The 27637-nt window shown below is 44.4% G+C and overlaps 1 protein-coding gene and 1 non-coding gene across 2 annotated transcripts; both read right to left on the minus strand.

The window, feature by feature from the left end:
• Positions 1–1372: 1372 nt before the first annotated feature.
• Ebpl (EBP like) lies at positions 1373–26140 on the minus strand. Its single transcript, XM_085698153.2, has 4 exons — positions 25884–26140; positions 12858–12927; positions 2417–2555; positions 1373–1692 (listed from the first exon to the last, which is right to left on the minus strand). The coding sequence occupies exons 1-4, from the start codon at positions 26028–26030 to the stop codon at positions 1452–1454; spliced, it is 597 nt and encodes a 198-aa protein (XP_085554279.2). The 5' UTR covers positions 26031–26140; the 3' UTR covers positions 1373–1451.
• On the minus strand, positions 6045–6151 carry LOC148120237 (U6 spliceosomal RNA). The gene has a single exon (XR_015734658.1). It is a non-coding gene; the product is annotated as a U6 spliceosomal RNA (small nuclear RNA).
• Positions 26141–27637: the final 1497 nt, after the last annotated feature.

The raw sequence follows: 27637 nt of genomic DNA on the forward strand, positions 1-27637 counted from the left end.
AACATTTGGTTCACTATGTACCCATCAAAGAGTGAACATCTGCTTCCAAGTACTTGTGGTAAAAAACAGTCACCGTTTCTGGTGCTCACATCAGACATTCCGTGAGGTCTGTGAGATTTATGTCTAGGGGTCAAATCTCAGAGTTACAAGGTACAACTTCTAGGGATGACTTCCAACCCACAGAGAGGACTCTGCCACAGAGGTGTGGTATGACCAACAGGCTAACTCTGAGACTACCCACTTCTTAGTCTTGCTTCTGGATGCCCCCTCCACGAAAGCTCACAGAGCATAAAGCCACACTTGAGGAGTTGGTGAAATGGTTCAGAGGATAAATATGTCTGCCACCAAGCCTGACAACCTGGGTGCAACACCTGGGACCCACATGGTGGGGAAAACCGATTCCAGCAGGTTAAAAAAACAACATGGGCCTGTCCCATCCTGGTACAGAACACAGACACCAAGTTTGTATTCTACTTATCTCAGTCACCCCGACTGTTAAGGCACAACTCGTACTGTGCCAACTCTACTGGAATTTATTTTATTTTATTTTTAGTTTTACAAGACAGGGTTTCTCTGTAGCTTTGGGTCTGTCCTGGAACTAGTTCTTGTAATATTGTTAAGGTTTACCAGTCAGTTGTGGTGGCACACACCTTTAATCACAGCACTCAGAGGCAGGGGCAGGAGTATCTCTATGAGTTCAAGACCAGGCTGGTCTACAAAGTGAGTACCAGGACAGCCAGGGAGACACAAAGAAACAATTCCTCAAAAAAAAAAATCCTCTTCCTTCCTTCCTTCCTTCCTTCCTTCCTTCCTTCCTTCCTTCCTTCCTTCCCTTTCTTTCTTTCTTTGAGATAGAATCTACACTATGTCAACCAGACTGGCCCCAAACCCATGAACTGCCTTAGCTTGCCAACTACACACAAACACCACTGCTCCGGGTACTGCTATTGCTTTCTCCTGGTGCACAGATTTGAAAAAATATAAGTACTAAACAGAATCATTTCTTTTACTTCTAGGTGTAAACTACTAACCCAAAAAGACCACTGAGAAGAATAAAAGCTGAAGAAAAATGTAATTTTGGAATAAAAATGTAAACTACTCCTTACACTACCCTGCAATACTCATTTACTTATACGGCATAAAAATTATGCAGGTCATAAGAGCATGGAGTTAATTGTGATCTTATTACAAGTGAAACTTACCCGCCAGCCCCTTCTGTTGTTGAGAGTGCAATTCAGGGCCTTGTGAGAGCTAGGCAAGCACCACACCCCAGAGCCCTTCTTTTTATTAAATTATTGTTTAATAAAGGACAAAACCAAACAGCAAAGTTGCCATCTTCCAACCCGTCTGTAATGGCCAATTGGAACAACAATGAAAAAGAAAGCATTTATTGGAATATCTGATCAATTCTGACTCATAAAGCAGAACTTCACATGGAACGTTTTGAGAATTTACAAGTGCTTTTTCTCTAAGTGGGCCCTTTGGTAATGTGTCTCCTTCAGCTCCCTCCATGACTGCCACAGTAGCAGTCCTGGGATCAAAACCCACAAGCCATTAAAAAATAGCAAGTAGACCCAAAAGTAGAGCCAGCTCTCGGTGTTGAGGTTGGGGCTTCCGACAAGCCACTCGGGGAAGAAGGTCATCCAGCCACCGTAGAGTTCGCACACACACAAGGTGATCTGCATGAAATGCCTGGGGGAGAACACACGGCATGAAGCAGGTGTAGCTTGGGACTCTGAATTGCGGCATCTTTTATTTAGGGCAGCACCAACGGTCTTTACTACAGAAACTTGTGGGCTCCTCGGTGGTGCTCCTTTGATGGGCCAGGTCAGCCTAGATAGCAAAGACACCATCCCTGCTTGCAGAAGCAACGCTGCCCTTCCCAGCATTTAGAGTTCTAAGGACACTTGAGTGCCCTGTACTAACTACTCTCGGGATTTAGTGAGGTCACCGCGGACCCTCAAAGACACCTGGATATGAACTTGACCCCAGCCAGTTCCATCGGTTGTAAAAGGTGACAACTGTCCTTCCTCAAAGGACACTGCGGGGAGTTAATGGACTATGTAGGGTCTTCATTTCCTGTGACTGACACAGGTCATGCACATATATATTATCAGTGCTGGAGACAACATGCATGTAAATCTGTAATGTGTCCGCAAATGTGGTCATGGAGCCAAAACAATGTTAAAGCAGTCAAGAAAAATCACTGCTAATTATCTGTGAAAGTGGTGGGGAGAGGGGATTAAAAGCTGGAGGACTCTCTCAAATCTGAGATTTCATGACAAAGCTTTACATCTTGAACTCTAACATAAAGCTCTTGTCTTGCGGATAAACACACTTGCAACTGCATCCAAACATCGCACAGGCACTGGGCAGCTAATGTCCCTCCCTTCCCGATGGATGGCAGTGAACTTACCGGTAATATTTCTCCTTGACTATGGCATAAATGAGAACCAATGCCAGAATCCCATCCAAGACAACAGTCAGGATTTCCAAAGACACAATGGTTGGGTCAAAATACAGCCATCTTGCATCAGCCTTGCCGTATTCTTTCCCTAAAGACAAAATACCTGTGTTTAGTCCCTCAACTGGCAAACATTTTGTGTTGTTAATTTTTTAGGGAGAAGACAAACAAATGGGCTGCATTATGACAATTTCAGACAAGTCCATCAGTTTATTCTGTTTATTCATGCGCGCCACCTCGTTACCCTCTCTGCTGCTCTCTTTTCTCCCCTAAACAGCCACTTTCTACTTCCATGCCATGTGTACCTCCTAATCTACATTTGCGGAAATGTGGTCCTTGCCCATTTATTGATTGGATGATTTGGTTTTGCCGCTTAATTTTTTTGTTTGGTTTTTGAGACAGGGTTTCTTTGTGTAGGCCTGCCTGGCTCTCCTGGTAATTTTTGAGTTCTTATAGATAATAAGTATTAATCTCGGGCAGATGTATGGTTGATAAAGATTATCTTTCCTTCTGTGGGCTCTCCTCATTCCTTTACTGAGTAGGAATCTTTCAACTTCCCGCAATCCCATTTGCTAATACTTGCTATTATTTCCTGTGTTATTGGATTTCTGTTTGGAAAATCCTTGCCTGTGCCGATATCTTGAAGTGTTTTCCTTACATGTATCTCTAGCAGTTAAGCATTTCAGGCCTCACATGAACGTCCTTGATCCGTCTGGAGTTGGTTTTTACACAAGGTGGGAGAGGGGCAGTTCCACTCTTCCTCATGGACTAGTCAGTCCTCACACTATTGTTGAAGAGGTTTTAATCTTTTTTCCCAATGTGTGTTTATGTCACTTTGTCCAACATCTGGGAGCTGCACCATTGCATGGGTCTGTTTCTGGGTCCTCTATCCTAGTCCATTGCTCTATGACTAGTAAGCCTTTTTATGCCAGTTAATGAGAATGACCACTGTCTTACAACCTTCACAATGCCTGCGGAGGGCAAGGGATGTCTGGGACTACTGTGCCCCTCACCCTTGACCTAAGCCGGAGAGCTGCTCTACTTGTAAAATACAAGCACATCCATGTATGTGCACTCTTGGTTACAAGTTGCAGGATTAAATTAATTCAACACAGTCAAATTTTGCAAACACAATATTTAATAATGATGGTTCTCAAGCCTGGGGAGACAGTTCAGTTGCTAAAGCTCTGGCCTCAGAAGCATGAGGACCTGAGTTCAATCCCCAGCACTCATGTAACAATGTCAAGCAGGCGACACACACTAGCAATCTCAGCACTGGTAAAATGGAAACACATGAAGCTTACTGACCCAGTAGGTCAGCAATTAGCAATGAGTCTTATCAGTCAGCTCCAAGCCAAAGAGATACCTTGTGTGGCAGGAGGTGGATGCCATTCTTGAGGCTTCCTGAGGTTTTCCTCTAATGTACACAGGCCTGGGCGCACACCTACCTCGCAGTGTATTGTGGAATATTATTTTAACTGGGCAAAGATGTGTTATATATGTTTATGCTGTAGAATATCACTTTAACTATGTAAAGGTTGCTACATTTGTTTCTGCTGCCTTTGCTAATATAAAGATGTGTTACATTTGGGTACACTGCATTTGTTTCATTATGGAAGAGACATGTAGCATTTGTTTCACCTTGCCTGCCTACTGCACCTGATTGGTCTAATAAAAAGTTTTATAGTCAATAATTAGTCAGAAGAGGGATAGGTGAGTCTGGAAGGCAGAGAGAAAAAATAGAACTCAAGAGGAGAGGAGAAAGAGGAGCCTAGGGAGAACGAAGGGTACATGCCTGGGGCCAGAAGCCAGGCAGCTACAGCCAGAAAGCCAGAAAGAGACAGCAGAAAAGTAAGATACACAGAAAAACAGAAAGATAAGACGCCCTCAGGAGAAAAGAAAGATAAACAGAAACAAATTAAAATAAGATCTAAGATAAGACCGGAACATTCATAACTAATAAGTCTCTGTTGGTGGTCCAAAAGAGAGCCTGGCACAGCAGTATTGACTGTTACTTACTACAACCTAGGGTCGCATGGGAGATGGGCGTCTGGGGTGGGGCTGGGGCTGCTTTGCTACCACTAATGGAGGCAGGAATCCTGCCCACTGTTGGTGGTACCACTCCCTGGGCGGGGAATCGCGGACTGTGAGAGCTGAGAGAGCAAGCTGAGCATCCTATGTGTGCCCATCGCTCTCTGTTCCCGACTGTGGTTGTGATGGGCCCAGCTCCCGCAAACTCCCACCAGTGACTTCAGGACCTCGAGGGACCGCCCCTGAGCTGTGAGCTGGGCAAACCCATCTCCTTCAGTGGCTTCTGTCATTTTATCACAGCGACAGGGACAGAGAGTAAGATACACATGTGTGAAAACAAAAGGAAAAAGGCAGGCAGGATGGCTCAGTGGGTAACGGCTCCTGCGGCCAAGTCTCACAAGCTGTGTTCCACCCCAAGGACCCACATGGTAGAGAAGAAAACTGACCTCCCACAGGGTGTTCACACACACACACACACACACACACACACACACACACACATTTAATTTTAAAAATTAACAATCTTTTGAATACATTACACTTACTTTAAATATAAAGTTTTCAAGTGTAATCTAGATGTGGGAAATTATTAAGGAAATGTTTCTTAGAACACGTTCTGTGGGACTGGAGAGAGCATAGTGACTGAGGGCATTTACTGGTACTGCAGAGGGCCCAGGTTCCGTTCCAGCACCCACCCGGAGGCTGCCACCCCCTGTAACTCCAGTTCTAGGTGATCTGATGCCTTCTGGTAGCAGGCATGCATGTGGTGCACATATATACACATACATTCAGGAGAAACATTCGTGCACATAAAAACAAATAGATCTTATATAACAAAACATCTTCATGCCTGGACATAGGGGCCCATGCCTTTAACCTCAGCACTTAGGAGGCAGAAGTGGGCAGACCTCTGTGAGACCCTGTCTTCAAAATCCCATTTTGTGATTTTTGAATGTTTACTTAGTTTTACTGGAGAGAAGTTTCTGTCATCCCACCCAGCCTTGAGCTTGAGATAGCTCACCTCCGCCTCCTGAAAACACCCAGCAGACCTGCCAGCTGAGTGTTGAAGGCCTCGGATGACGCAGCCTGAAGTCCAGAGTGAACCCCAAAAGGACCGTGTCCAGCAGCAACAGCCACGCCACCCTGCCAGGTAATACCTGGAAAGCAGGGTATTCAAGAATCTTTCCAGACCCGTGGTCAGAATGTTTCTTCTAGAATGCACTATGAGTCAGGAAGTCTTTCTCCAGTCTGAGAAGAGGGTCTTCCACTCTTGAGACCATTTTTATTCCCACTTTAATTGTTACTAGTACCTTTAAAAAGATAATGAGAGAGAGAGAGAGAGAGAGAGAGAGAGAGAGAGAGAGAGAGAGAGAGAATATACACGTGTATATAGATGCCCAAAAGAGGATGTTGGGTACCCCACAAGTGGAGTTGTAGGCAGCTGTGAACTGCCCAGTATCAGTGCTGGGAACTGAACTCAGGTCCTCTGTAAGACTAGCAAATGGTCTTAACCACTGAGCCATCCTTCCAACCCCTAATTATTTTACTAATTTTTATGGACTGTTTTATGAATTTACATGTGATCCTTGAACAGCAGGCAGGCTAATCTTCTCTGTATGGTTCCTATGGTAGCTTATGTGCTGTCAAAGTGAGCACCCTGTCTATTTTTTTTAAACTGGTAACAATAGCACATGCTGACCTCAGCCTCTCAAAGGACAGGAGTAAAGTAGTGGGCATCTCTAGCTCACTCTCCCTTCAGACACGCTCTGTGATACTGAGAAGGTTTAACTGCTCAGACATGAACTCTAGCATCTGACTGGACAGAGCAGCAGGAATTCTCCTCTCATAGACCCAGAGAAAGGACCCCTTGGGACCAGCTACAAAGGTCTCTCAAGACAGGCCCTCCTGAGACAAGGACCACACAGGTGAAGAGTCTCCACATAAGGCCTCACACACCACCAATCACGACCTTGGTGAATCATCTGCTAGGTTTAGAAATAACTGTAGTAACTGGGAAGCAAGGCAGTATTGAAAAGACAAAATTTCCCTAAATATAAACAGGAGGTAAAATGAACTAATTGAGGTATCCCAAATCTAGGAAAATTATTCACATAAAATGTCAGTTCTTTAAGGAGGGAAGAGATTAGTGAATGCTTAGACATTAAAAAATAGAACTAACCGCACACTGCCATCTCTATTCATTTTTTTAAAGATTATTTATCTTATGCATATGGGTGTTTTGTCTGTAATGGCGAATCAATCCCACACCAGTTATGTTTTAAAGGGGTATTTATTTTGGGGGGTAAACTTACATACACATAAACTGTCAGGAAAAGAGCCTAGTCGCTGAAGCAGGAGCCAGAACCAAGTGCCAGAACCAAGAGACCAAGCCGAGGCTTGCCGCTCTTCTTTTAATAGAAATATACCACGCCCCAGTGGGCTGGTATTTCAGCAGCTATTGGCTGACGCAGCGGAAGGCGCTCCCGCAGCACTGTGAGCTCGTGCTTCAGCGACTATTGGCTGAAGCAGCGGAAGGTACTCCCGCAGCATGTCTGCATATATGTGCATGCACCCTGTGCATGCCTGATGCTTGTAGATGACAGGAGAAGGGGCAGATCCCCTGGGATTGGAATTACAGGTAGTTGTGAGCCACCAAGTGGGTGCTAAGAATTGACCCAAACCCTCTGAAAGAGCAGCCAGTATCTTTAATCACCAGGACCTCTCTTTAGCTGCTTATTCAACAGTATTTTCTGAGCATAGAAGGGTTGTCTCTGCTGGGCCTTAAGAATGTAGCCACAAGGTCTGTATGTAAGTGGCTCACACTAGGAACGACAAAAGTAATGCTTAGATTGAAAAATGAGACCCAGGAAGATGCCCTAACGGTCACCTCCTCTTCACAGTGCTGTGTCAGGAAGGCGTTTGACTCTGGATCGGCCACCATGACATCTGTTCACAGCCCAGGGAGGAGGCCACTGCATCATACAGAGCTCTATGAGGGCTGCATCTGGGATGACAGTGAACTTGCAGGGCCATGCTGGTGGGCTTGGAAGGAACAGGATGGGGTGAGTCGATCCTGAAAGAGAATGTGAAAGGCTCATCTGACAACTCTGTGGTCCACTCCACAGAAACAAGCAGTGTCCGGTCTCCACAGTCAAGAGGGCTGATGGTGCTGAGCGGTGGTGGTGCACTCCTTTAATTCCAGCACTCAGGAGGCAGAGGCAGGTGGATCTCTGTTAATTCTAGGCCAGCCTGGTCTACAGAGCTAGTTCCAGGGCAAGCTCCAAAGCTACAGAGAAACCCTGTCCCAAACAAACAAACAGAAACAAACAAACAAAAACAAAAAAGGAGGGCTGATGGCTGGTGACTCTTTTCTATGGAAATATTGGGGTGGCTTCCAGATTTTACTGTATGCCCCGGCCCCAGGCCAGAAAGCAGAATATCTGCAGCAGGAGGGAAGTGTAAAAAGCTGAGGACTGTCTGGATATGGCAGAGAAGGCAGACGAATGACCCGATGGTGGCCCTGGGGTCCACCAGACCATATGTGAACCTCTGGTCCTTTGTAGCTGGACTCTACCCACCGCCTACCTTGCTAACCCTGAACAACCAAGGGTCCCACACCAGGGTTTAAAATCATGATGATGTGACCACTTCCATTTACTTGTGACTGACAACTGCAGGCAGTAACGGTTCGGAGGGAAAAGAGGCAACGGCTGGAGGAAGCTTTGAGTCCCACCACTGCTGCATGCTCTGCCATCTGGTGGGGATGAGGGTAGCCTACAGCCTGAAGCCATGCCCAGTCTCTTGGAGGTCCTGGTCAGGACCTTCTGGAACAGTACTGCTCTTGAGCATTCACTTTCAAAATAAAAGGGCAGTTTACCTGAAGATGGAGACACTTTCAAAATAAAAGGGCAGTTTACCTGAAGGTAGGTAAACTCTCTTTTAAAAAAATAAAAATCATAAAAGAAATAAGAACTCGAAACACATTCCCACATATACTTGCAAATACCATACACACAGATGCTTAAAAAATAAATGAAGATAAAAGCAGAATAGAATAACAAAATAAAGAAAATAAGAAAAAACAAAGACACACAGTAGACAATACAGAACTGCAGATGCCAAACCTGAAAGCACTAAGAGATGCTGGCGCCCGGCTCACTGACTTAACCACACTGGTAGAGAACATACTGGGAAGTCAATATTAGTTGTCTAAGTGTTGGTCAATTTACACTGAGTGTAAAGAAGATGGCTCTATAGGGTAGGAGGTAATGTGGGGTTCCCCTCTGTATGCTGTGAATACCATTGGTTAATAAAGAAACTGGCTTGACCTGATAGGGTAGAACTTAGCTAGGTGGGGAAAACTAAACTGAATGCTGGGAGGAAGAAGGCAGAGTCAGGAAAAGCCATGGAGCCACCACCAGAGACAGACACACTGAAACCTTGCTGGTAGGCCACAAGTTTCATGGCAAAATATAAAATAATGGAGATGGGTTAATTATAGATGTGAGAGCTAGCTAGCAATATGTTTAGGTAATTGGCCAAGCAATGACTTATTAACACAGTTTCTGGGTGGTTACTTCAGGAGCAGTTAGAAATAAACAAGTGGCCTCTGACAACAAATTGGTGTGCCAACATGGCCAATAAAATCTACTTTAAAATCTGAGCAAGCTTGAAAAGGAATTCTAGACACTAAAAAACAAAGTTTAGCTGCGTTTTTTTTTTTCCTGGATGGGCTCTGCTTGCTGGAGGCATGCTGCAGCTCCTTTAAGAGAGCCTTCCTGATTCTGCAGTAGCAGAAAAAAAGCGGCACAGTTTCAAAACCGGCAGCTTTCTGGGTTGTGATGCCAGCACGAACTCTGGCTCTTTCAGGAGACTGATCATTTAAATGGGGTTTGTGGGCAATGTGCTGCAAGTTACTTGGAGGCAGCATGGGCCAACTGGTTGTCAGAGTTGAGGTGATGAGGACGGCTTCCACCCATCAGTCTCAGAGGCAGTAAACAGACTTCCGCCATGTCAGACTGGGCAGAGCAAGCAGACAGCACCATATTTCCCCTAGCAATGGTGCAGTTTAGGTTAAGAAGTGCATAACATTTTAAGAAATACCCCTGTACAGAAAAGAATTACAGATACGCAATAATGACAGATTCAGACATAAAAGACCTCTAAACGAGTCACAGTGTGTTTAAAAAATGTATGTAGGCTTAGGAGAGAAAAGAAAAAGAGTAGAGAGAGTTATAAAAGAAATAAATGGTTTTAAAAAAACAAAACAAAGTCTTTAAAGAAGCAGTATAGATAAAAGGAATAAAGATAATAAAATATTAAAAAGTAATAGAGTAAAAACAAATAAGCTATGTAAAGAGGGAATATACACAGAGCATCTTGATTATGTATATTATTGTGTTGTTTTTTTTTAATTTTTTGACTATGAAGGAGCTAAGTAACCAACATATATATTTTAAAGATATCTTAATGTCAAAATATGGGTCTAAGGATATGTTGCCTTAGAAAAGAGGTTCTTCTTTTGTTTCCACAGAGGAGGATAACCTGTGGAATCTTTCCAGACTAATGTGGTTTGATGAACCAAGGCCCCTGAAAAGTTGCTTTGAATACCCCCCAAAACATTACTTCACCCATTAAACAGCAGTTAGAAGCTCAGAGGGAACTACGCCCAATTTCCCAAATATTGTTTATAAATGTTTATTTACATTTAAAGGGGGATATGATACAGAGATAAATACTTTGCATTGGTATGAATCTTGGTCTATTGATACAAGTTTAAGATCAGTTTTATTTTATGTATATTTCTGTTCTTGATTATGGTATTGTGTTTGTACAGCTCATTTAAAAATGTAATGTATAATTAAGGAATATAGGTTAATAGAGAGTCATCTTTAATAGTCAAGTTTCTAGTCATGTTAGTTAGGTTTTCTAGATGTACAGAGATGTATTTCAGATGGATAGACATTCTTCAAACCTTTCAAAGACTACAGAATATGGAATTTAAAACATTTAAGAAGTTAGGACTTTTCATGACGACACATCAGATCCTAGCAGCACCAATCTACTTCAAGAGGATAACAGACATTAAAGAGACTCCTTACGGAGTTGGCTAACCATTTGGGCAAGAAACTGCTCTTGCCTGGACTGCTTGATGGTATACTGGGTGAACTAGGCATGCAGGACCCATGGAAAATGACTGCTGAACTTGCCTAAAGGTGAGATGATTTTGGGGGGGGTTCCTGCTTCATAAAAGACTCCACTAGACATTCTGCAGAATACAGAAGAAAGTGACTGGCAAACTGCCAATATAGGCAGAACTATCTTTGAAATTTCCTGCTTCATAGATAAGTCTACTAGATACTATGGGCCTGTAGACTGAAGATGGATGCCCCAATGGTACAGAAGAACTTTGGGTGACTGTAGAGGCAGCAAGATATCTCTGTCATTTCTACAGTTTTGGAAGTTGCTTACAATGCATTTCCTGTTTACTTAGGTAATATTATATTTTTCTGGAGTCTTTGATGGAATTGAAGAATTTGTAATTATAGTTATAGTTTTTCTTGGTTATGACAAAAGATAAAATAGATATAAAATGGTAACTGCAATTGTTGTTTGATATCTGTTTTGTCATATTTTACTATTTTAAAGTTAAAACATTCCTTTTTTATTTAAACAGAAAAGGGGAGGTGATGTGGGATTCCCCTCTGTATGCTCTGAATACCATTGGTTAATAAAGAAATTGGCTTGGCCTGATAGGGTAGAACTTAGCTAGGTGGGGAAAACTAAACTGAATGTTGGCAGGAAGAAGGCAGAGTCAGGGAAAAGCAATGGAGCTGCAGCCAGAGACAAACACGTTGAAACCTGGTCAGTAGGCCACAAACTTGTGGTAAAATATAAAATAATGGAGATGGATTATTTCTAGATGTAAGAGCCAGCTAGCAATATGCTTAGGTAATTGGCCAAGCGGTGATTTAATTAATACAGTTTCTGTGTGGTTATTTCAGGAGTCTGGGCAACCAGGAAATGAAAAGTGGCCTCCTTACAATAAGAAAGTTTGGAGGCCCAAAGAGATCAAAGGTCAGAGAGTTTGGGACTTGTTTCTAATTCATTGAAGGTTATTGTGCTTCTAACAAAGGTCCCACCTAGTTGTAAATCAGAGTTGTAAATCAGAATTCTGCTCTCTCAAGGCTATAGTTAACAGGTCCTGTTCCTGAAATAGGGAAGTAGTTGGTTCCTACCTAAAACCAAAGTCTAAGGATCCAACTAAGTTCCAGTTTCCTTTATGGAAATAACTTGGGATTTCATCCAGGGAGTGGTTTGCCTACAGAGTGTTTGGTCTAGGGCATGAATCAAGGACATGAGCAATGAATGTACCCTGTGACTTTCAATTTGTATGTTAATGCAGTCTTTTGTTTTGCTCCTACCTTTTGGGACAAGAGGCATATTAACCAGTTGGAAATTAAACACGGGCAAAATTTCAGTACTCACTGGAATTCCCTCCTAATACTATCCTATATGTTTCTGCGTTTTATTATTTCCATTCGCATCTTCGTATTCTTTACTATATTTCTAAATCCCCATGCCTCCACTCTGGAAGAGATATTTTTGTCAAGGAGGGATTTGGAGAATTATTTAGAAGACAGGTATAGACATACAATCAAGGGAAGACTGAGAGTTGGAGAGGTGGCTCAGCAGTTCAGAGTATGTATGCTTTTCCAGAAGACCTGAGTTCAGTTCCCAGCATCCACACTGGGCACTCACAACTGCCTGACTCCAGCTCCAGGAGGGCTAGTGCTCCCTTCTGACCTCTGGGGACACTGCTCACATGCACAAACCCACACAGACACACACATGCAGAATTAAAAATAAAGTTTTAAAAGTAAAGCTACACAAAACATCTGGGGAAGTACCTAGTTTAAGAACTGCAGGCCTTTTGGTGTCTTTTGTTTTACAGTGTTGTGTAGGGGCTCACACACGTTAGGTGAGCACTCAACCACTGATCCACACCCCAGGTATACACACTCTGTTTACTATATAACTTTGCTAATATGTAATTCACAAGGCATAAATTCCATGACATTTTAGTACGTCACAGATATGAATAGACACAGTCTAACTGAGAACACTGCAAACAAGAACATTCACCCATTAGCAGTCGCCCACCTTTCTGCCCACAATCCGACTCTCATCCCCAGCCCCGGGCAACCACTAATTTGTTGTCTGTCTCTATAGATTCACCTGTTCTGGTCAGGACATGTCAACGGGATTGTATAATATGTGAAATAGACATTCACTTCATCGCTGTCATTCTTGCAATTAATCTCCTCAGACATTTCAAATGTAAACGTTTTTAATTACTTACATAAAGATGCAATCAAGCCTTGGGAATCTGCAACATTTCCTACTAAAGACAAGTAGACGAAAGCGCCTTCCTAGAGGGAAGAAAAGGAAGACAGGCTCTGTTTAGCCTCACCACCACAGACACAAGGCACTGCATGGCAGCAGCTCCCCCTGCCCCTCTATACGGTGTTCACATCTTGATCCAAGGCCTTGAGGACCACAGCACCTCTGGAGTCTAACCAGAGATATGAGCATGACCAAACGTAATAACAAATGTTACTTTTTAATGATTGGCATTATCAAACCAGAGGTGTGTTCTTATGTAGAAAAAAAGTGAAAATTTCATGGAGAGTGCTTGACTGTTGTACAAAACAAAAATTAGCTTTAGATTATTCTAAAGATCTTAAATCTTCAAGAAGACTGGCAATAGTTCATTTTTAAACCTTAAAAATAAAACACATGTGGCCAGCAAATGTCTATAGCAGAGTTGAGCCCCTCCCTATGCTGCCTGAGAGAAAATTCACAAAGGTTTTCTTTTGACATTTAGTGATCAAAATGTCTGCAAGTATCTAGTATTGCCTAATCATGGAAGTGTTTCTTTACCCAAGCTTCCAAAAATCAAATAGCACTCTACCTGCCCCAACAGCTTCATATGACATTGGCACACTCTGCCCCTCAGAAATATTTCATATGACATTGGCACTCTCTGCCCACCCTCTATTTGCTTGGGTACCATGTTTTACCACTTCTGGGAGCTACCTACTTCTTTAGACCGTTCACCCTAAACATTATTCATTGACATCAGCCCCTCCCAGTCCTCCCAGCCATAAATCTGGGGCTTATTCTATGTCAGACAACAATGAAGCTCTCTTCTCGTGCAAATCTGTGACTCTTGGAATGGACTGAAAGCCTCTGTCCACTCACTCATCTGTGTGGTGTGGGCTCCTTGCTAAGAGCACAAGGCGCTGCTACACTCTCATTCCAGTGTCCAGTGGCCGACTTCTGTCCATTTTGGTTGCTAACACAGAAGAATCTGCAGACAGATTAAATTCCCATCCTGGTTCTGCAAGCATATGCAGTTGCCTTCTCTGTTTTATCTGAGTGGTTTCTAAAACCGGAAAAGCCACTTGAGCCATGCCTCCCGTGCTTGTAGAGGTGGTGTTCACTGCAGGGGACCATGGATCCTTTTCTTTACTCACCCAGTATCTTGACCCTGTGTCACTTCGTGGTACAGAGGTGGAAAGTCCTACCCTACCTGAATGTCTCAAAATCACGCCGTATTAGTTTGCTTCGTATGTGGGCTAGGACTTACTAGTGAGAGATGTCTGTCCATCCCACAGGTTCTGTCTGTCCATCTCTGACTTTCATGTTATCTCATGACTGGCATTCAGCATCGTTCCCCGCCCTAATCTCTGTTAACACAGGCTTGGAAGCTAGTTTATGCTATCTTTTCTTGACACTCTTTCTGGGTCACCTAATTAGTAAATGTGCTTTGTCTGAGTCCATCTAAAATGCATTTTCTTGACAGGAGATTTAGGCCAGGCATGTCAGGAAAAAACCTAGACACAAGCTAATGCCAGTGTAGTCTACACTGTGAGTTATGGGCCAGCCAGAGATGACAGAAGAGAATAGGGGTGAGGAAGAGCAAGAATGAAAGAAAAGAAGGAAGAAATGGGGAAAGAAAGGGAAAACAGAATCTAAAGTGTCCAGACTGAGGACACAGCGCAGAGGCAAATCACTTGTCTCGCGTGCACGAGAACCATCGTTCTGTTCCCTACTACCCAGCAAAACCAAGAGCAGCTAAAGGGTTTAAGATATATTTTATTTTTAATTGTATGCATGTACTAATGTGTCTGTCTGTGTGCATGTTAGTACAAGTGAGTACAGGTGCCTGTGGAGGTCAGAAGAGAGAGTTGGGTCCCCTGAGGTAAACATTTGGGTGGCTGCAAGGAGCCTAGTTTGAATCCTCTGCAAGCACAGGATGTACTCTTGACTTGCAATCTTGATCACTGGACTAGACACCAGACCTACCCAGTTTACCTCAGTTGATATCTCTCTCTCTCTCTCTCTCTCTCTCTCTCTCTCTCTCTCTCTCTCTCTCACACACACACACACACACACACACACAGAGAGAGATATTTACATTACAATTCATAACAGTAGCAAAATTACAGTTATGAAGTAGCAATGAAATAATATTATGGGTGGGGTCAGCACAACATGAGGAACCATGTTAAAGGGTCTCAGCATTAGGAAGGTTGAGAACCACTGCATTAGGAGGTGAAGGCAAGAAGATCAGGACAGCAAGGCTAGCCTTAGCTTTCTGGTGACTTCTAGGCTAGCCTGGGACGCATGAGATCTTGTATCAAACAGAAGATTAGCACACTGCATCAACCTACACCCAAAGTGTGATAGTACACTGTCGTCTCACAAAGGTGTAGAGTACACCGTCATCTCACAAAGCTGTAGAGTACACCGTCATCTCACAAAGCTGTCGCCGAGGCTGAGGGAGAAGGCACCAACTGTGAACAACTGTGAGGTCCTCTCCCTCAAGGTAACAGTGAGGGCTGAGAAACCCCCTCCTTTCCCTCAGGGCAACCCTAAGGCTGGCAAACCTTCCCAGCAATCGCACTAGCCTGGCATCCATTGCCACAGCAGCACCTCCGAGAAGGGCTGACTTCAGAGGAAGGAGTCCCTCAGTTCAGCATCTCAGGGCATGAGGGTCTGAATGGCCCAGCCTGGGGTGGACGGAGAGTGGTGGAGTCTATGTGGAGAAGAAACCACATCTCAAACCAGGCTTGCTTCTTTTACAGCAATCCTCTGGTGTGAACTGTCAACGGGTCCCATAAGGGCTACCACACCCCTCAATGACCTTCCCATTAGATGTCACCTCTTTCAGATGGTATCTCTGGAAGGTTCTGTGACTTCAGCCTGGCCTTACACTAAAAGAACTTGAAGAAACACAAATAGGTAGGCATAGGGCCACTGCAGCAGCTACCCTAATGCCCAGAGACTCCTCAACAACACACTCAGCAAGACATTTGAGGCAGAATCTGGACACAGAAGGAGACCAGTGACCTGGGATCTAAAGATTCCTGAAGACCCCTGATCAAGTCTACTCTTACCACACAGGAACTACACCAGAAACTATCTAGTGTGATTTCCCAGGGGCCAACATTGTTAAAGGAGACCCACAGGGTTCCTGACATGAATCCACTTTGTGTCAATGAACTGCAAAGTTGCTTTTTTTCTACCCCTTAAAGTTATTTTAGGCTCTGAAGCTTCAAATATGCATGGACCTTTTCATAAGCAGCGCCCAAAGTTACAGCTTCAGAAGTTTTTCATCATAACACACACTCCATATCCAGCCTTTCAGATTAAGAGCCAAAGTATAAGAGAACTTAAAAATAGCCAAAAGATTAACAACAGTTTTAACACCAAAACAAGTCAATGAATCAATAAGCAAATGGACAAGTGAACAACATTTCCCAAGGTTCAAAGGGTCACAAGCATGCGACAAAATCTTCAACACCTTTAGCCATCAGGGACAAGCAAATCTGAACTACACTGAGATTCTGTCTTACATCAGTTGGGATACCTAGCATACAAGAAATAGGCACTAGAGAGACATTCAGAGTGGGAACCGGCTGCTCTTCCAGAGGTCCTGAGTTCAAGTCCCAACAACCACATGGCAGCCCACAGCCGTCTATAATGAGATCTGATGCCCTTTTCGAAATGCAGAATGAGCACCCATATACATAAAAATACATTTTAAAAAATCTAGCTGGACACAGTGGTAGTACACACCTTTAATCTCAGAACCAGGCGGAAGCAGGAGGATCTCCAATTCCAGGCTATCCTGAGCTTGAGACCCTGTCTCAGAAATCAGGCTGACAAAATGATTTATCAGGTCAAGGCACTTCCTGTACAAGCTGGGAGACCGGTTTGAGCCTAGAACCCACATAGAGATGGAAAGAGAACCAAGGCCACAAAGTTGTCCTCAGACTTCCACAGAAGCGCCATGGTACATACATATATACACACATGATAATAATAATAAAAAACCCACACAGAAACCTACTACTGTAGAAGCTTCCTATAACACATATATACATAAAAGAAATTTAAATGGAGTCAACATGTAATGGGAAAGACAATACTCTAACTAGACATCATATGCTACCACATAAAACACCCCCAGTAATAAGAATGGGCATCTCTTGAATCTCTGGCCAAAGGCCCAACAAACTCTAGAGACCATTGCCAGTGCTGTTGGTTACCATCCACAACTTTACAGTAAGGCCATGTTGCAGGGAGACACTGCATACTTTTGGCACAGAACATGAAGAAATCAGGCTGGTGCTCAACTGGAAGCTTCACCCCTACTGACTAGTGTCCACAGTGTTAGAAGGTGCTGTGCACACAACCAAACGAGAAAGGTCATTATCAATGTTATCCAGGGATGAAACCAGTAAGAAAGAACAAGAAGTTGGGTGGGTAGATATGGAGGCTGGAGGAGATGGGAGGAGTTGGGGGACAGGAAAGAATGTTATAAAAATATAGTATATGAAATTCCCAAAGGGGGAAAAATAAAAATAACCAAACCCAAACATATTACCTATACCCACCACTTCCTGCACAGCTTGGTCCTGTTAGCTGGACAGGGGTGATGAGGGAATGAAGAAAGACAAGACACAAACACTCACATCCGGGAGTGTAGTCAATGCATTCTGTGCACTCTCTGTCAACACTCACACATGGACCACAGGGAAGCTGTGATAATTCCCTGAGCCTGACCCAGGGGAAGGCTTTGCTGTTTCCATGGGTCTGAGGCACTGGAGACCTTGACATGGCCGTGTCGCTAATTCACATTCACTCAGGGCTTCCTCTGCTCCCCACACATGCCCGTATGGAAAATGGCGGACATTGAACTGCTCATCCCTGTCTCAGTTTGTAGATGGCACATCACTGTCTAATGAGGTCTGCATAAGGTTTGCTTATGTAAAACAAAGTAAGGTTCTGAAGATCAGGATGTTTGGCCAAAAAAACAAAACAAAACAAAACAACAACAAAAACCAAGCTATTTCCTATTGCAAGGTCAAAACAGAAATGAGCTAACTCTAACTGAGAAGCTGCAAAGTCACTTTAAACATAAACAGACCATGGCAGATGAAGTTAACAAAACTCTGCTTCCTTTTTCTTTTCAGATATTTAGACGTGTGGCTTGTAACAATGTATTTTATAGATTTCTAGAATCTGGGAGTCAAAAGAAGCCAGTGCCTTGCCGGGATGCTACTGTGATCTAGGATTGAATGACAATTGCACAAGCAGTGGTGCATGCACTCATTTAGTCCTCAAAGAGATGAAAAAAAAAGTGGCTTTACCAATTTAAAAAACAAAAACAAAATAAGGCTAATTTGCATGTGAAAACACCTTGTAGTTTTTTTTTTCTTTTTGCTTGAAAAGTATTTGAATGAAGACTCAGAAAACAATGTAGCACTCAGCATCAAGAGTGGAAACAATGTAGCACTCAGCATCAAGAGTGGAAACAATGTAGCACTCTGCATTAAGCGTGCAGAATGAGGTGGAGTGGGAGTGGAGCGCACACTAACCCTGTTGACACATATCAGAACTTTCAGATCTGACCAAGGGTCTCAGCCTCATCACACTGGGGTTGACATGGCAACAGCCTACACCACCATTCGAGGGAGGACCAGCTGCGGCAGCCCCTCCCCCAGGCTTTACTGACTTTAGACCTGTCTAGTGACAGCTGCCATTCTCCTATTGAAATGACCACTCCCCTGTGATGTAGTCTTTCCCAGCCCCAGCAGACGGATGTCACCTGACATTACCAGTGGATAGTGATGGCTCCTGCGGAACCTTGGTGTCAGTCACACTAATTCTACTGCAGCTGTGATACTGGGCTTAGTGTTGGATTTAGGACGTGGGAACCTCTGTCCTCTTAAGAGAATCCTCATTTCTGCTGAGACAGCTGTTCTCAGGCTAAGGACCACATAGGAAGCCTCGAGGATCACTGTGGCTGGACATAGGGGTTATGTTGTCTGGTACATGAACCAGGATAAAAAGAGTAGAGGAAGCTGGTGAAGGATGCAGGCAGAGGGAGCTGTAAACTCTGAGTCTGCGGAAATGCCAGGCACTCTGTGTCCTTCCAGCCCTGGTCCAGGAATCACAGATCTCATATGAGAATCTGTCACCAGTGCAGAATCTCAGTCAATCCCAGGGTGACTGTGTACATGGTCAAGTTTGAGAAACACTGCTTGAAATCACAAACGGTATTTAATCCTTACAACAGGTTGTTTGTTTGCTTGTTTTGAGGCAGGGTCTCAATTTATGGTGTGCACTAGCCTCCATCTCAAAATCCCCATCTCAAACACTGAGCTTTTAAGAGTGAGCCACATGACTTCTGGGTTTATAGCACCCATTGATGCTTCCATGTTTTAAGGATGCCAGTCAGGGCTGGAGAGATGGCTCAGAGGTTAAATGCACTGACTGCTTTTCCAGAAGTCCTCAGTTCAGTTCCCAGCAACTACATGATGGCTCATAAGTATCTGTAATGATATCTGGTGCCCTCTTCTGGCACGAAAGTGTATATGCAGGAGGAACATTGTATACATAATAAATAAATCTTAAAAAAAAAAAGATGCTAGTCAGCTTCAGCTGTCACAAGCACCTGAAGGAGTTTCAATAGAGAAATTTCCCAGACCAAGAGTTGTCTTGATTGATGTGGGAAAGCCCAGCTTGCCACAGGAGGCCAGCTCTGCATATGATACCATCTTGCCAGGTAGGTGAAGGGGATGGATAGGAAAGCTAGCTGACCACATGCCAGTATGTGAGCTAGCAAAACAGCCTTCCGCCATGACTCCTGCCTGATTTCACTCAGAGATGGACTGTGCCCCGGAGGCAGATGGTGAAATAAACCCTTTCCTCCCCGCTGCTTTTGGTCAGAACATCACAGCAACAGAAAGCAAACTAGCAAACTAGGGTGATGGATAAGGAAACTGAGAAGGGAGTTTCCATCCTTCCTTCTCTTCCTCATTACTGGAAGGACTTAGTGGGAGGGGCCTGCCTACGCCTTCGCAGCAGGCAAATCTCAGCACTGGGCTCAAGCGCACATCTGCTCTTCCCTCCATCCCCAGAAATACCAAACCAAACAGTTAAAGATAATAACTGACCCTGAGCTTATCTTATTTTATTGCTTTTTGTTTTGTTTTGTTTTTTACAAGACAGGGTCTCACTATACAGTCCTGGCTGTCCTAGAACTCACTATGTAGTCCAGGCTGGCCTCCCGAGTGCTGGGACTAAAGCTGTGTGCCACTATGCCCACCAAGCCGATGTGTAAAGAGGAATCTATAGCCGGCAGGATTGGGGGAGGACAAGAAGAGTGGCCAGCTAGCAACATGTACACACATGACCTCACTACCTTTGGTTACAAATGAATGTTGGGCTGGATTGGGCTGGGCTGGGACGGGCCTGGCAAAGAGAAGCCATCAGAGGTCAATCTCAACTCCATATCAGAAAGACTTCTGTAACATGAGGGCCGGCTTGTTGGGGTATCTGTTCCGCCCGGTACCCCACAACCAGCAACTCCCAAGGAAAATCACACACAAGACTCCATAAGATTAGAAACTGATTGGCCCATTAGGTCAGGCTACTTATTAGCTCTTATAACTTATGCTACCCCATTATCCTTATCTACGTTAGCCACATGGCTCAGTACCTTTTCCAGCGGGGCGCCAATCAGCGTTTTATTAAAATATGATTGGCAGAATACAGATAATTCTCCCACACCAGACTTCTACAAATAGGGCTGCTTCAGCCAGAGAAATGGTGCTCACTAAAGCTCTCAAACAAGTAGAGGGGGACCCTGCGTCCAGAAGGGGTGTCAGGAAGATCCTGCCTTCCAGGACCAATGGAACCACTAGGAACTTGAGACTATTCCTCAGACCCAGCTGCTACCACCTTCTTTCTTCGTTACATTCATTTATTATTTATTACATTTATGACATCTTTTTTGCTGTGTGTACGTGTGCCACAGTACACACATGGAGACTGGGGGACAATTTGTGGCAGTCAGTTTTCTCCTTCTAGCACGCTGTCCTGGGATTAAACTCGGTTCTTTAAGCTTGGGAGAAAGTGCCTTTACCAACTAAGACATCTTGCCACATCTCTGCTATCACCTTCTGTCCCTGCACCTGGTGCTCCTGGGACACATCTATGTAGTATGTGCTGTGCTTGGCATGAGCCCATCCAGCTTCCAGTAAGACAGTTGTCCTAGCTTCCTATTGCCATGACAAAACACCATGACCAAGACAACTTATTAAAAAATTAACTCGAGAGACCAGGGTTCTAGAAACTTAGAGTCCATGGCAATCATGGTAGAGAACACGGCAGCAGATAGGCCTGGTGCTGCAGCAGAAACTGAAAGATTACATCTGGATCCAGATTGGAGAGTTAACTGGGAATGATGTGGGCTTTGAAACCTCCAAGCTTCTAGTGACACACCTCCTCTAACAAGGGGACATCTCCTAATCCTTCCCAAACAGTTCCACCAACTGTGGAGCAAATATTCAAATAGATGATCCTATGAAGGTATTCTCATTCAAGCCACCACAATAGATATGGGGGTCACAGGTGACTGGACCAGAGATAAAGATAGAACATACCAACTTGAGAGGAGGTGCCTCCCAGACTGACTGCTGGTGGGAACCAGTCACCTGTAAAGACCAGCTGGTCAATGACATCTTTGCCCTCTGCAATACAGACTGAGAAACAGAGGGAAGAAGTCATAGGACTCCAGGGAAGTGGCTCAGTGGATAAAGGCATTTGCTGCCATGTCTGATAAGCTTGCTCTCCAGGGTTTCCATGGCAAAAGAAGAGAACCAAGGCTTGCAAATCATCCTCTGATCTCCATATGCATGCTGTGGTAAACACAAATGCTCCTCCAAATAAGTAAATAAATAATAAATAAATGCAATAGCAACAAAAAAGAATGGGTAGCCAAGATCCAATCAGCATGTACACACACACACACACACACACACACACACACACACACACACACACACACAAATGATGTGGGATGTCCTTTTGTATATGTATTACTCTTATTGGTTAATGAATAAAGCTGCTTTGGCTTATGACAGGACAGAACATATCCAGGTTGGAAGAGATATAGAGAGAGAATAGGTGGAGTCTAAGAGACACCATTTAGCTGCCAAAGGAGAAAGCCGCCACCACTGGAACCTTCCCAGTAAGTCACAGCCTCGTTGCAATTCACAGATTAATAAAAATGGGTTAATTTAAGATATAAGAGCTAGGTAGGGATATACCTAAGCTGTTGGCCAAGCAGTATTGCAATTAATATAGTTTTTGTGTGATTATTTGGGTCTGGGTGGCCAGGAAACGAACAAGCAGTCTTCATTTACAAAATGGTGTACACCATCTGAGGCATGAATCCACATAAGACCTAATAAAAGCTTAAGGAAAAAAAAGAGAGCTTCTAGACCCACAAAAATGGAAGCCACGTGCAGTTTCTTGGTAGCCACATTTCAGATAGGCTCTGTTTGCTGGTAGCAAGCAGAGGTGTGGCTCCTTTAAGAGCAGGCTTCTTGACTCAGCAACAGCAGCAAAAACTGCACACCTTCTTTAAGGGAAGGTTTCCTGATTTGTGTAACTGTAATTATTGCTTGATTCCTGTTTTATGTAATTTTACTATGTTAAAGTTAAAACCTTCCTTTTTTTAATTAAACAGAAAAGAGGAGATGATGTGGGATGTCCTTCTGCATATGTATTGCTTTTATTGGTTAAGAAATAAAGCTGCTTTGGCCTATGGCAGGACAGAATAGAGCCAAGCTGGAAAAGATATAGAGAGAGAGTAGGTGTCTAAGAGATGCCATGTAGCTGCTGAAGAAGAAAGACGCCACTGCTAGAACCTTTCTGGTAAACCACAGCCTCTGGGACAGAGGTTCAAGCCATGCAGCCCCACAGGCAGTTCACCTCAAGCGTCCAACCAGAGTGTACTGAGTAATCATGATTATCAACCTGACTGGATGCAGAAGCGCCTGGAGCTGAGTGGAGCCCCCTCTGTGTGAGAGGACTGGGGTGACAGATAATGAGCACGGCTGTTACACAGTGGGGAGGATTTGAACAACAACATAGGAACTATACCATGTCATATGTGTGAGGGGCAAGCTCTGAGTTTGGTGGCAGAGAGCAAACCTGCGAGGTTTAAGAGGCAATGAGGGCAGCCTGAGTACCAAGGGCAAGGCTTTTGGTTCTCAAGGCTCTACCTTGTAGTATCAACTCATCCCATATTCTTGGATACCCTTGCCTGTCAGGCTTCATTTGCAGCCAACTGCTAACCAAAGCTAATCCAAGCAAGTGCATTCCTTAAAGGCCTCACTGCTAATGCCTGTGCTCCCCACGGACCTCCAAAGACACCAGGGAAAACACTATTAGTTATTGCAAAATGCCCATTAATGTGAGTTTATTAGGATTTGTAAGATTTGTCTTAATTTCAGAGAGATTAAAGTACCAACCAAGTGGCTTGTGCTTCTCAGTGATCACGTCCATATATGGAGAAAAGAACACCTCAGGTGGGAAGAACGAGGGCAGGGGCAGGGTGAACCCAAAGGAGCCCTTCCCAGCCAGCAATCAAAGGCTATTTGGGGGCGTTTCCTTCATATCTGGAGAGGTGGGGCGTGGGGGGCAGAGACAGACCATTTACACACAGACCACACCTCCAGGCAGCATGAATGGAGGCATGTGTCATGTCACCTAGTCAACTCAAACTGGGTTGTAGACATACAAATATATTTTTTGAGAAGTTTTACACTTTTATATATTTCTGGAATGTTATCACTGTTTTCCTTTAAGCGGGACACATTTGCTTGCTTGTTTGTTTTTGAGCCAGGACACCATGTGCCCCAAATTGTCCTTGAACTTACTATGTAACCAAAGATGGCTTTGGTTTCTGCCTCCCTCCCAGGCGCTGGGGTGACAGATGTACTACACACGGTACGGCTTCACTCCTCTTGCTCTTTGGGAGGCTCTGTAGCTTAAAGATCAGTTCTTTAAACAAAGGCTTCCAGGGAAAAAACCTTGCTCTAGTCTCTATACAAAATTACTAGGAAATTACTGGGAAAGAAGGAATTTCATCTTTGCAAACACCTGGTATTGACACATTTAACTGGAAATGCTCATTGACCTAAACCATTGCCAAACACCATGTCTTCTTCATATTTCAAGACTATGGACTTTAGCTTCACATTAGCTTAAAGGAAGGTCAGATTTTATTATTTTTTTTTAAAAAAGGGGGTATTTAAGATTATATTTTTAAAAACTTGGGGGGGGAGTAGATTTCATTAGTACTTTCTATTGGCTATTATAGTACTTTCTATTTGGCTATTTATAAAGTGGGGTGAGGGACCAGAGAGATGGCTCAGTGGACAAAGGCCCTTCAGCCAACTCTGAGGCCAAAAGTTTGAGCCATAAAACCCAATAATGGGAAGGACAGAACTGACTTCAAGTTGTCCACTGCTCTCCACATGTAATCCTGTGGTGGGTGCATGATCTCCTGCCCCATCCAATTAAATAAATGAAAAAAATAAAGTTATTCACTTATTTTAGGTGAATTTTAAGGACACATTATGGTTAATCTGGACTGTCAACTTGATGGAATTAGAATCACCATGGAAACAATGCCCTGTCAGGGACTGTCTATACTAGGTTAACTGAGAGGAGAGACCCACTGTACATGTGGGTGGTACCATGCCATCAGCGGGGGCCATGGGCTGAAGTTTCTGACTGTGGACCCTAGGTGTGCAGCTGACCCTGCTCTTGCCAAACCTTCCCCACCACAGTGGACCACGGCCCCTCCACTGTGAGTCAGAGCAAACCCTTCCTTCTTAAAATGTCTCCAGCCAGGATTTTGTTGCAGCAATAACACAAGTAACTAATACAGGAACTTGATAACCAGACCATGCAGTTCTTGGGCCTTTGGAACTGGACTGTAAGAAAAATGTGAATGGTTTGAAACTTTGGGCTAGAAAAGCCCTAGAATGCTCTAAGCAGCGTTTAATAGGCCATTCGGGCAAAAGTTTAGAAGACTAAGATACTGAGAGAAAGGATGAGAGTGGAAGCCAGGCTCACGAGAGCCCGGGGGAGTGAGGCCTCTTCGGGAAGCTGACCTAGAAGTCACTCAGGTTACACCCTGACACAGAATCTGATTGCTTCCTGGCTGTATCTTGAGTCCATAAGACCAGAAATGCACACAACAACAGATTTGGGAATGAGTGGGTAGTTGAATAAATCAAGGAAATTTTAAAACATGATCTCAGAATTATGTGAAAATGAAAAATATCAAGCTTGTGGGATGAAATAAAGTCAGTACTAAGAGTGAAAGTTCTTAGCACCTACATTAAAAAAAAATCAGAAACAGTTCGAATAAATAACTTAATGATGCACCTCAAGAATTAAAAAAAAAAAGAAAGAAAGAAAAAGAAAACCAGGAATAAACCAAATTCCAAAACATGAGATTGGAAAAAATAAATAAAATAAAAAACAAAGGAATCAATATAAAAGAAAGCTGATTCTTTGAAAAAATTAACAAGATTGACAAATCCCTAGCCAAAATAACCAAAAGACAGAAGACCTAAATTAATAAATTGGAGATGAAAAGAAATTAATAAAATTGGAGAAATTCAGAAATCTGTAGGGACATACTTGAAAAACCTATATTCTACATAATTAGGAAAGCTGCAAGAAATGGATTTCTGGATATAGCTGACGCACATAAGATAAACCAAGATGAATGGTGTTGGGAGTCGGGTGAAGGGGGTGAAATTCCTCTAGCAATTCTCAGGGGATACCTTTGATAGAAGGCAGCACCTGGGAAGAAGGGCTCGGTTTGAACCAGGAAATCAGCCTCGGCAAAGGGGGCGCCCTCGGGCCTCCCGGGACGTGAGCAGGTTCCCATACTTCCTCCCATGAGCGGAACCCAAGCAGTTGGCAAGGCGGCAACGCTTACCAGGACGAAATGCACCAGGGCATCATAACAGAGCCAGGCGAGCACCCCACGCTCCACCGCGCTCCGCCCGCGGCCCAGGCTCAGGCCCAGCGCGCACCCTGCGGCCAGCAGCGCAGAGCACAGCAGCAAGGAGGGGCCCGTCGCCATGCTCAGCGCCCACTCCTCTTTCACGGGTCCCCAAAACAGCCCCAAAGCTCTGCAAGCAAGCCAGCGAGACTGTCGTGGGAGGGGCTTCCCACGGACTGAGCTTCTCTTGGAGATCCGAGCACGCAGGGGGGAGGGACTTCTCGTGGGCGGGTCCCTACGGGCGGAGCTTGTGAGCGGGCGGAGCTTCGCGTGGGAGGGATCCTGCGGTGTGTTGACGGGCTCCCGTGGCCAGAGCTTCTCCTGGGCGGAGCTTCTCGTTGGCGGGCCTCCGAGGGGCCTGCCCGCAAAGCTGGCTTGGCCAGCCTGAGCAGCTGACTCTGACTAGATGGTTCCTGAACCTAAGATCATGTTTTACATGCTTAACCGCTTCCACAACATAAATGAAGTCTGACGTCTAACAAGGTTCAAAAGATTAAGCCACTGAGTGAAAGTCCAGACGGTGGAGATTTTGTGCGGAGACGGAAATCTTGAGAACAAAGGTTCTGAGGAGGCCTAGCAAGTCTTGCAAGGAGGCCTAAGCAAAGATCTTCACAGTCGTTACAGGCCTTTCAACCATTGTTTCGTTTGAGACAGCCTAGCTACTTAGCTCAAGGTAAAATGAAAATCAGTCTGCAGCCCAGGCTGATCAACTCAAAGTTATCCTCCTGCCCTGACTTCCTGAGGGCAGCAAAGACAGGAGCATCACCATGCTACCACCCCCACCTGGGCTCCCTTGCAGGGTTTTTAAATCTCATACAGTTGACTGACCCTATTTCTAATATTTAACCCACAAAAGTCAGGTGCTGTATGCCTCTGCTGGGGATGGGCCTCAGCAACACAGCACTTGCCTAGCACCCACTAATTTCCAGGTTTCCGGGTGGGGGCAGATTTTGGGAAAGAGGGGAGGGCAGTTGCTTAATGGAATTAATTCCAACTTTGCAATACAGGGCACTTCTGTAGGCTGGCCTCACGGCAGTGTGAACACATTAAGCATCACGGAGCTATAGGCTTTAAAAATGGCTGGCTAGGAGGGTGAATTTTTCTGTATCTGCGGAAATTATCTCTTTACTGTGTATTGCTCCTCCCTCGCACTAGAACATAAACTCCACAAGACAGGGACTGTGACTGGCTTGTCTGGTAGGGGATACCTGACACCTATTGCAGATCTGGCACATACCGGCTGTCTAAGAACTGCTGACTGAGGGAGCAGAGCAAACCCTGCCAGAGCAGGAACAGAGAACCAATGGCTCTTTAGTAGTCAGAGCATTTCTCAACCACACTGACAGGCCCTAAGGCCCACTGAGAGCCCAGCCTCTCTGAGCATGCCTATGAAGGATTCTCCGGATTAGTTTAGTTACGCTGGGAAGACGCTATTCCATAGGACAAGCTCTGCACTGAGGAAAGAAATGCAAGGCACTGGCATGCTTCACTCTGCCTCCTGACTGTGCACGTCACTAGTCTCTAGTTCCTGCCTCCATGATTGCCCTCCACGAACTGGAGCCAAAGTAAACCCCTTCACCCTTATATTGCTTCTGTCAGTACATTTTTTTATCACAGCAGCAAGAAAAGCCATGCACCTGGGAACTAACCTGTCTTCCTCTAGATGAAAAAGCTGGAGATGTCTCCTG

Source organism: Myodes glareolus, chromosome 12 (assembly GCF_982192425.1).
Source record: "Myodes glareolus chromosome 12, mMyoGla1.1, whole genome shotgun sequence".
In the NCBI taxonomy this organism is placed as follows: Eukaryota; Metazoa; Chordata; class Mammalia; order Rodentia; family Cricetidae; genus Myodes; species Myodes glareolus.